The 10,613-nt window shown below is 36.5% G+C and overlaps 1 protein-coding gene across 1 annotated transcript in view; it reads right to left on the minus strand.

The window, feature by feature from the left end:
• Window positions 1–317: 317 nt before the first annotated feature.
• Window positions 318–10,613, minus strand: part of LOC132241738 (contactin-5-like) — a 184,688-nt gene continuing 174,392 nt past the window's right edge. Inside the window, exons 7-8 of the mRNA XM_059710644.1 lie at window positions 3,126–3,228; window positions 318–432 (exon numbers count right to left, since the gene is read on the minus strand). Of these exons, the coding sequence (XP_059566627.1) occupies window positions 318–432; window positions 3,126–3,228 (218 nt within the window). The remainder of the gene's footprint in view (window positions 433–3,125; window positions 3,229–10,613) is intronic.

Genomic DNA, 10,613 nt, shown 5'->3' on the forward strand with positions numbered 1-10,613 from the left:
TCTGCCTTATGTGTACTGCTAACTGCATCCTCTTGGCTTCCAAGCTGGCTCTGGGTGCCTTCAGCCATGAGAGCCATCAGAGATCAGAAGGCATGTGGGAAAGAAGTCAGGATATGAATTTCCTGACCCTTTCCTGGGCTGTGATCTCTTCATGAATATAGTGTCTGCAGCTCCTTCTTGTCAGTGGCCCCCGGCCCCCTCCATATCTTTGGCTGTCCCTGGTTCTGATAGCACTGTCTCCCACCCCCCCGCCCACCCCCCTCACTTGCTCATTCTGGGTGAGAATGACTTGCTGCTATTGCTTGCCTACTAATGTCTCATTTACTTTCCTTGGTCCTCTTAGTCCTGCTCCCTGACAGATCTTTCACATTTGCCTTTACTAAAATCTTTTGAACCATCGGAGTTGGGTCCAGTTTCCAGCCGAATACCTGACTGACACAGATAAGAAATGTTTAAAGTAGCGAAACACAAAAGTAAATAATTTAAAACTGTATTGAGAGCTATGAAGAAAAAACACAACTACTTAGAGAAAAATGGGTGTGAGTTAGATAGTTATCAATGGTCTCTTTAAGATGGTGATATTTAAGTTGAGGCCAGTGGGTAGGAGCCAGGATGGAAAGGATGGAAAGAACAGGGAAGAGTGTTCAAGAGGGAACAGCAAGTGCAGAAGCCGTGGGAGGAGAGAGCTTGATATGCTCTATGCCAATATTTGGTTTTGAAACTCCACAAGTTGAAACACTCCATGTGTAAAGGATAGTGGGGGGGGGGGGGGGCGTGGGAGGGGAAGGGGGAAAATCAGTCTGAGTGGCACAGTCCTAATTGGTATTTAATGACAAGTAATAAAGTTTTTGGACAGACAAAGGCCACCAAAGAATCATCTGCTTGTTAAAGTGGGAAGCAGCTCAGGCGAGCTGTGGGGACTAAGCAGATACTCAGGTATTAATTTGAAATTGCTGTGATCATGTTGGGATGCAGTGCTGATCTCCACATGATCATATGCTGTGAAGGAGCTAACGTATGTAAGGATGTTATTTCTTTGACCTTGTTTACTTTCATCAGAATCGCAGGTTAGTCTTTAGGTAGAGGTATAGCTCTTCATAACATTTTTAGGTCATCACTGTGACACTTTACAGAAAGGATATCAAATGAACAACAGCGTCCTTGATAGGCTGTGCGTCTTCTTTATCCTCCTCCCTTTTTTAAAAATTCTCACTTAGGCATATGCTTTTTATTGATTTTTAAAGAGAGAGGATGGGAGGGAGGGAGAGAGGAAGGAAGAGAGAGAGAGAGAGAGAGAGAGAGAGAGAGAGAGAGAGAGAGAGAGAGAGAGAAACATTAATCTATTGCCTCCCATATGCGCCATATGCGCCCTGACCTGGGGTCAAACCCCAGACCTAAGTGTGTGCGCTGAATGGGAACTGAACCTGAAACCTTTAGGTGTATGGGATGACCAAGTGAGCCACCTGGGGCCAGGGTTACCTTCCCTTTTATTTGTTTATTTGGGGTGGTGTGGGGAGAGGGAGTAGCAAAGTTGAAGAGGGAGAAGTTGAAGAAAATAAAGTATTAAAATAAAATAATTGTTGAATCCTACCTAGAATGAAAGGAACTTTAATGATCAATTTAAGCATATTTCAATACTTCCAAAAGCAAACACATCTAGCTTATTAAATAAGCCTGCCTGGGGAAATTTCCCATATTGTTTTTTTTTTCTCTATAAATCCAGTTCTCTAATGTGTTTTACAATATGACTTCCTTTTGTTTGTGGCTTTAGTGCAAATACTAAGCATTTGAGAATTATTTAACTGCAGGATATACTAAACCTTTGGCATCAAACCAAAATATATTATTTTTGTATTTGTGAGAGTTAAGCTGCTAACACTGGATATTTTCAGGCATACTTGATATGACAACATGGACAAATGGTTGGGGAAAAAAAAACGACTTTTAAGGTGCTATATAACCATGTGCATTTAAATGATATCTTTGTGTTTAGAAAACTTCCTCAGATATCTGCCCAAATACCTCCTTGATGAATTTTTAGTTCTTGAAATATAGTTCTATTTATAGGCATCTTTTACTTAAAAGAATGACCACATAACAATTTATTTTGTTTTCAGTTTATGATGATGCTGTTTCTACTTAGAGTTAAGTAAATTACACAGATGTTTTTAATCTGTCTTGATATTAGAAAACATAGTGTTTACTATGTTCATGCCCTAAATGTCCTTTTGCTAGCTACATTTCTTATACTTAGTAATATTTTCCCCAATTATAGGTTTAAGCACACTTGTATAGCATGTTTTATCTCCATGTACTTTGTAGTCACACTGTAAGAGTAGCTCACCACAAGTAAAGCTAAATGATTAGCAACTCTGATAGAGATGCAGTTATGCAAATTATAATTATAGAGTTAGAAAGAACCCTGAGGGCTTATCACCCATAAAAAAAAGCAAACAACAACACTCTGTTAAAAATAAATCATAATACTCTAATCAAATACAATCAAAATTCCACTCCTGCCTCTACACCCAATACTCATATTGTAAACATCATTGACAAGTAATTATATATCACGGGATTTAAACCCTCCAAAATAGAATCCTTAAGTATAGCAGGCATTAAAGTGTGATATGAATCATCTTTCTGATTTGGGGAATCATTACATGTTGTGCATATTGACAGCTGGTGCTATCACATTATCATTATTTCAGGAGATACAGAAGTAAGCAGTTGACTCACTGTAATTATTGTCTTTGTGATTTTTATACTCATGGCTTATTATATCTTATCAAAATCTGTGAGGAGCAAGTAGCACCTTATTCTTTTATATTTTCATTTATATCATTGCCGAATAAAATTTAAGAAAAAATACTGAAATTTTTAAGACACATTGGCAGGGATATAAAGCTCTTTTTTTAATTAAAGAAGTGTTCTCTATGTTAAAATAGCAAAAAATGTATACATTGAGATTCACAGAAATGACTAGAAAGATCATTGTAATTGGTTACTTCTTCCCACCAAGGAGCTCTGGGAAAGTGAAATCTAGCAAAATAAGTGATTAAAAAATAAGATATGTCACATTCTAATAAACAATTGTGTCTAATTATGGAAGAATATGGACTTACTTGCCAAGGGCAAAGCACTCCAGCTTAACAGTTGTTCCCTTAGCAGCTGTAACAGTTAAAGGAAAATGGACCTCAATTTTCGGCTCGTATTCTCCCATCACACCTGGAAAAGAAAGCATAGTCTTAAAGCATAAAATGAATGTCACAATTTCTTTTCAATCCTGGGGATGGTTACGTTGAACAGCACTGTGGTTTGGTTGTTAACGTCTGTTTGATGACTGCTAAATTTTTGAAGCATTAAAAAAAGAAAAATACACTTAAATTCAGTCATTATGATGTCTGCCTTCCCTTAAGGATTGGATTGCATGTATGTTCAGTACTTTTTAAAATAATAATTATTTAAGTGTAAATTAACACTAGTAGTTTAGGTACTAATTATATTACAAAGGAAATAAATAACTACAGGCATTTCCTATGGTAAATAATTGCTGATTTTAAAAAAATGAGTAAAGGTTCCAGAACTTTATCATTTCCAAATTAGCGAACACTTATTAGTTAACATATATTTATTGAATATCTATAATATGCAAGCATTTTGCAAGGCATTGTGGGCATTACAAAGATAAATCACCCATGGACTGTGCTCTCAAGCACTCAGCAAGTATATTCTTAAAGAAAGAAGCCACATACAAAGTACACTCAAGTATGGGAAAAGAGCTATATATCAAAGTAAGTGTCATGCAACACAGAAAGTGATGAGTGCTGTGAATGAGGTATCCTTAAAGTTTTATGTGCATTTGAGGGGATTATGAGAATGGCTAGGATTTGTATAAGTGTAGAAAAGGGAGAAGAGAAAGTAAATGGAACAGGAAGAACAAAGAGATATAGAAAACCACCAGAAATAGGAAAATCAGTTTTTTCTAAAATATTGTTACATGGTAGAGTCTTGATTTAGCACATATGCTTCACTGGGGAGCTTGTGTGTGTGCTTATGGGTGTCTATGTTTATGGGCATATTTTCATGTATATGTGTGGGTACATGTAGAACACTGTAATTCCTTTGTGTGTGGGGGGGGGGGAGGGCGGGGGGATGAGAAAGGTGAGGAAAGAAAGAGACTTGGACAGAGTAAAATAAATGCTATAAGATATACAGGCAAGGTGCACTGGACATGCAAAGGGAGACAAAGCTACCTTCAACAAAGAAAAACTTCATGTGTTAATTATTTCTTTATTACTTCTTTGTTATTGATTTGAGATGTGTCATGAAGGAAGACTTAGATAACTTTATTTTGTTTTTTTATTATTTTTGCGTGTGTGGATCGCTTTAGATGGAGAAGTGTTTAAGTTTGCTGAGGACAAGAGATTATCTTTGCTAGATTTCTGTAAAGCAATCATAAAGAGAGAAAAAAATCAGTGTTATTTTCATCACAGTGATGGGGCTTCTGGACTTGGCTATGCTAGACGATCATCTCTGACAGGCCAGTGACCTCTGTGTCTCATTTTTCTAAACTCTAAGATGAGGGAACAGAGAGAATTACCATTAATGTAATGTCCTGTTCTAAAGGGCTAACTAACTCGCTTTCTTCCTAGTCTTATGTTCACTGTGTGCCAAGAGCCTGGTATACAGCAGGTGAACTGAGTGATTAGCACTGTTACATCGCTCAAAACAGATGGTGAAGTACCTCTTCTCTCTCTCTCTCTCTCTCTCTCTCTCTCTCTCTCTCTCTCTCTCTCTCTCTGTGATGCTTTTCTCTTCTACTTTGTTTACACCCTCCTCCTGCCCTCACCCACATTCTCCAACTTCCTTTCTTTTATTTCCTCGTGTTTTCTTTTTTTCCTGGCTCTCCTGAATATCAGGATTTGGCCTGCTTAGTGATACCCGACTGAGTGCACCCAATATTGAGAAGTTTATCTTGAATGCCCTCTTCCTTCTAAGCCCTCATATAAAGACTCCCAGGCCTCCCATTCAGAGGCTACCTCTGATTGCCCACCTGAAGCAGTCCTTAATGTCAGCTTCTGAGCTCTCCATTCTCTCCCAAAATTGATTCTGTGGTGTTCTTGTTCCTTGTCCACCTGGTAAGCTGATGATTAATAATATACGATACTTATTAAACTTAAGCTTGTTAAACTGAACACCCTTATTTGCATAAGTCCCTATGAGTGCTGGCTGTGGCTGAGAGCTGTAGAGTGCTGTAGAAGGGCAGTGAACGTCAGGATGGATTTAGAAGATGATTCTTTATAATGACTTCTTGTAAGAGTCTAAAGAGGTCTCAGGAGAAAGAGACCTGAATTTCCAAAACTCCAGTAATTTGTTTTTATTTCTTTTTCTAGCCTAAGTAAAAATTCCCTTTAGAATTGACTTTTATATTAGTACTTTTTAAAAACCCTTTCACTAAAGTAGGTCCCAGAATTGTAACAACATTTCAGGCCTTTCAAAACCTCGATCCAACTCTGAAAAATCCCAAGATACTACTGATGTTTTTTGGCTAATAGGAGACAGATCCAAATATTCTCTCTCTTCTCTTCTAGATAACATTTGTGATTGCAAAGGTGTTCTTTTATTGCTCTAATCCTTAAAAGTGACTCAAAGGATGGGCACTCCTGGTAGTATTTGGGAAGTAATTTTATCCAGGTTGGCTTTCTCATGTTCCTTCAATGATTCCCATATGACCAAAGAGATGGTTAAGCCTCACTTTAGGGTCCAAGAGGTTTGCTAATATCTAAACTAGATATTAAAAATAAAGTTAAAAGGTTTGAATAAAAGGCTTCCGATTATATTACCTAATTTGAGCTGCACTGTAAGAAATAGCTGGATCTTTTAAATTTTACTCTGATAGTGCTAAAAGGGCAGATGAGAAAGCTCTTCAGGTATGTTTTGCTCTCTAACAATTGATTACAATCAGGAATTAAATTTTGCTTTATGTTTCATGGGATAATCGTGTTATGACTAAAGGTTTTTCTCAGTTTAACTAACCCTCTTTCTTTTAAAGCTGAGGGAGGTAAGAGTCCAAGGGGTCAGGTAAGTGGCACAAGGTTCTAAAGAAAGCTGTTGGTGGAAACAGAGCAAAAATGGGAGTTTTATGACCTTAAGTCCACAACCGTTTTCTTGATATCACTCTGTTGGGGAACATCAATCACAGAGTATAACAATCCAGGCATATCACATATACTACATCAATCATTGATTGCCTGCCTTCACTACTTATTTTATTTCAGTTTCTATTTTTAATATCTCAAGTCATATGCAGCCTGGTTGTAATGTCTTTTGTTGGGAGGGTTTGATGATGACAGGTAAGAAAATCCTATAGGATACATAGTCAAAGATCAAATTACTAAGATTATCTCTTCAGTCAATGTATCTCATTTACTTTTTGACAGTCCCTTATATGAAGCTAAATATGCTCAAGATACACTAAGTTGTGTTTTCATCTTTTTCCTCATACTTGTCCCTTTTGGCTTAGTTGATTGCCCTACTCTGGAATTACACGCCATTGGAAGATGGCCCTGAATTACCCAGATCCCTAATAAACAGAAGCCTTCCTGCTGAGACTTCATTACTATCCTTCTATGTCTTCATGGTTGTTGATTTTCTTATTTATTCCAATTACTTACAAATAGCTCGGATGCTTTTCCTTAAGTGGAATGCAATTTAGAGCAGTGTTTCTCCAAGTGTGTTGCAGAACAGAGAGCCAATGACATCAGAAAAGTCTGGAAGCCTTACCAAAATTGTAGGCTACAGGGTTTAATTCTGAACCTATTGATAAATAATCATGGGGCTATGGTCTCTATATTTCAATCATTTCTCTAGGTGGTTTTATGTACCTTGAAGAAATTCAGTGTTGGATGAACATTGACTCTTATCTTTATCATGTTACCTGTCATTTTTAGGATTTGAGTGTAGCAAAATTAAACGCCTGGGGAAAAAAGGGCATGCACAGAGTCTATAATCATATTGCATTCATTAGTGACTTGTCCTAACAGGCAAATTATATTCAATTTGTATGTCCTGGTACTCATGCCAGAGCTGGGATTTTTCTGATTGAAGATCAGTTCTGATTAGTCAATGTCCATGTGTTAGCACTTAAATATTTCAAGTGATATTTCTGTCTGGTACTCATAGTAATATTCATTTCCAGGGCCAAGAATTTACATCCAGTAGACCTTAAATGTTTGATTTAGCTCATGAGTTAAAAAGGTTTGGTTGATCTTATGTTCAAATAATGCATTTTTACATTTTTTTTCAACATCTTTGCCAATTGTATTCAACATGTTTCTTGTCTTCCAGGAATAGAACTTATATTTTCAGTGTTTCTATAGAAAATGTTTCTTCTATCTTTCTAACCATGTGACTTGAATAGAAGCCACCATCTTCCTATAAATCCTGCCTTCCTGGCTGTAGTTTTTCACCTATTATGGGCATCAGACTCACACTTGGCTAATTAGATTAAACCCTTGCCCTGAACACAATGTTTGATTCATGGATGGGCAGCTTAGGCTGGGATTATCATTGTAATTATTATTTTATTTTACTTTATTTTTCTTAATCCTCACCTGAGGACATTTTTTCCATTGATTTTTAGAGAGAGTGGAAGGAATGGAGGGAGGGAGGGAGGGAAGGAGGGAAGAGAGAGAGAAAGAGAGAGAGAGAGAGAGAGAGAGAGAGAGAGAGAGAGAGAGAGAACGTCAATGTAAGAGACACATGGATTGGTTGGCTCCCATACACTCCCAACTGGGGCAGGGAATCAAACCTGCAACCCAGGTACGTGCCCTTGACCTGGAATCAAACCCATGACCCTTAGGTGCACAGGCTGATGCTCTAACCACCAGCCAGGGCAAGGCTGAGATTTTTGAACAGGAGACCAGGGAGTCCAAGTCTCAGTTCCTCCTTGTGGCAAAAAAAAGAGCCTGCACGTCTGAGAGTCACTGAACTTCCACTAGTGTAAGGAGTGAATCTGCCATTGAAGAGAATTAAGCCAATTTAGATAGAAATTAAGCCAATGCAGATACAGGAGATATAAAAAAAGAGAATACTGGTAGCATGTCAATTCTACCTGGGATTTAACTTCTTGCCCTCCTTTCAGTAAAATAAGGTGAATTTCCTATTTTGCTTAAATTATTTTAAGTTGGGTTTCTCAGCTTCAGCTCAAAAAGTTCTCACTGATACCTCATTGAGCTCAACATAACCAGTGGTGGCCCAATATCAGGTTCAATCTCATAGCCTTTCTGGATTCTGAGTCTGCATATTCTAGCTTAGAGAAGACTGAGTGGTGGTGGGATAGGCACCAGGACACATCGATATTTATGATTTTTTTTATTTTTAAACATCACAGTTTTTAATAGAGAATGCAAATTATAATAGGTAATACAAGAGGATAAATGAAATTAGAAAAGTACAGATAAAATATTATGGGAGTTGAGAAGAAGAGATTATTAAATAGGAAAACTGAGGAAAATGGAGGAACTAGTTTAAATGCATATGACATAGGACTGGGATTAAGGACGTGATGCTGGGAGGATCAGTGATTCTCAGGGGGAAGGGACGGTGTCCGTAAAGATATGGAAGTGAGATTCCATAGAATTTTATCAGAAATGTTCATTTTATTGCATGGTGCATAAGGTAGTAGTGAGAGAGAAATTTTAAATATAATTAGGAGCTGGATGATAAATAATAACTAGGAATATTATATTTTCTTATTCATTTATTAAGAGACTTCAGCAGTGGATTGGTAAATCCTTGTTGAGCACTCATTTGGAAAAATAATTTCTATAATCAATAGGCATCTGATTTTATTTAATGATAGCACCTGGAGTTGCTATCATACATACACTTATCAATGATTAAATATTGGTAAACTGAACACAAAAAAACATAATAAAGATATACCTAGGATATGCATCAAAATGAAGGACCTATGAAATGGACTATTGTTTGCATATTATATGATTTGCACATTAAAATGTATTGAAAATATTTGATAAAATGTTGTGGGGATTTTCTTTTATTTTACCAGAAATATATGTGATATCAGAGCTCCTTACATTATTTTTACTTTATAGTACTTGAGTTTCAGTAAATGTTTCATTTGTAATTTTTTATTGTCTTTACAAATCTGAGTATAAAATATATGTATTGTTCTATGCAAGCCCCCTGGTATGGAAATGAAAGCTCAGATGAGTAATAACAAATATTGATAATAATAATGACTAAATAGTTCACATTATGCCTATAGATATTGTGCTATTTGTGAGACATGTCACTGTACTCATCCTTTTAGGACACATTAAATATTAACCTGCGAGTCATGGATAAATGATGCAAATCCGAATTGTAGCCCTGGCTTGGTGAAACATTGAAGTAATCACAGAACCTCTCTGGATCTGTTTTCTCATGTATAATAAGAAAACTAAAGTAATTGAGGGTTTAGAAATCTAGTGGTATGCTAGAGCATATATATGCATTAATATATCCCTCCTTACTGTTTTCAAATAAAAGTTCTAGTCTTTGGAAAAGTGATTAGAAGCCTTCTTTTTAATTCCCTAATGAGCCCCTAAAAGGTAACAATTTCACAAGCCTACCTAAATCAAAGTTTCTTAAGGTGAGTTATTTTTATGTAAATACAGGGATTGAAGGATCTCCTGACAAGAGGAAAGAAATGAATTGTGTTATCTTCAAATAAATGCACCTTTATGAGTATTATTTATCTAGGGAGATTGAGAAAAACTAGAGAGGTTTATTATTAGGAGATGTTTTTCATCACTGTTATATATATGCTGAAAATCAGAGAAACCAATAGATATTTTTCTCCATTCCCGAGCATCAAGAATAAATTGATCAATAGGCTGCCTCCCACTGTACTTGCTCTCCTCTGATTACTGAATTTTGAGACATATTTTCTTTTCATATTCTTGCCACTGAGATTTAGGGAAATATACCTCTCTCCCATCATAGGAGGGTTCACTCCACGTGCATAAATAACTTGAAAAAAATTTATAAAAATAAATACTAAAGAAAGCAAACTACAATTTTTCATGAACAAACATACAAGCTCTCCAGCTTTAAAACAATAAATTAGATAGGGAAAACTAGAAAATTTTGATAATAAATAGTCAAATATTAACTATCAATAGGTATGTATGTTGGAAAGTTCTTTTAGAAAAAGGTTTGCCATTTTTTCATAAATATCTATTCACAAATAAAACTATAGAAACTTCTCCGTAATTATATCTACATAACCAATCACAGTTTTATAGTAAGTCCATTCTGGTCATGTGCTGCATAATGATGGTTTGGTCAGTGATGGACCCATGTGCACCAGTGATCCCAAAATTCCTATCAGCTAGTGACATCAGCTATTGTAATGTTGTAGCACAACACATTCCCCATGTTTATGATGATGCTGGTGTAACTGAAAGCTACTGCTCTGCCAGTCGCATAAAAGTATAGCACACACAATTTCGTGTAGTGCATAATCTATATGATAAAAGCCCAGCAACCATTATGGCAGAACCACCAGAATGACCACCAGGGGGAAGACTCTCCATGCAGGA

Source organism: Myotis daubentonii, chromosome 9, assembly GCF_963259705.1.
Source record: "Myotis daubentonii chromosome 9, mMyoDau2.1, whole genome shotgun sequence".
Lineage (NCBI taxonomy): Eukaryota > Metazoa > Chordata > Mammalia > Chiroptera > Vespertilionidae > Myotis > Myotis daubentonii.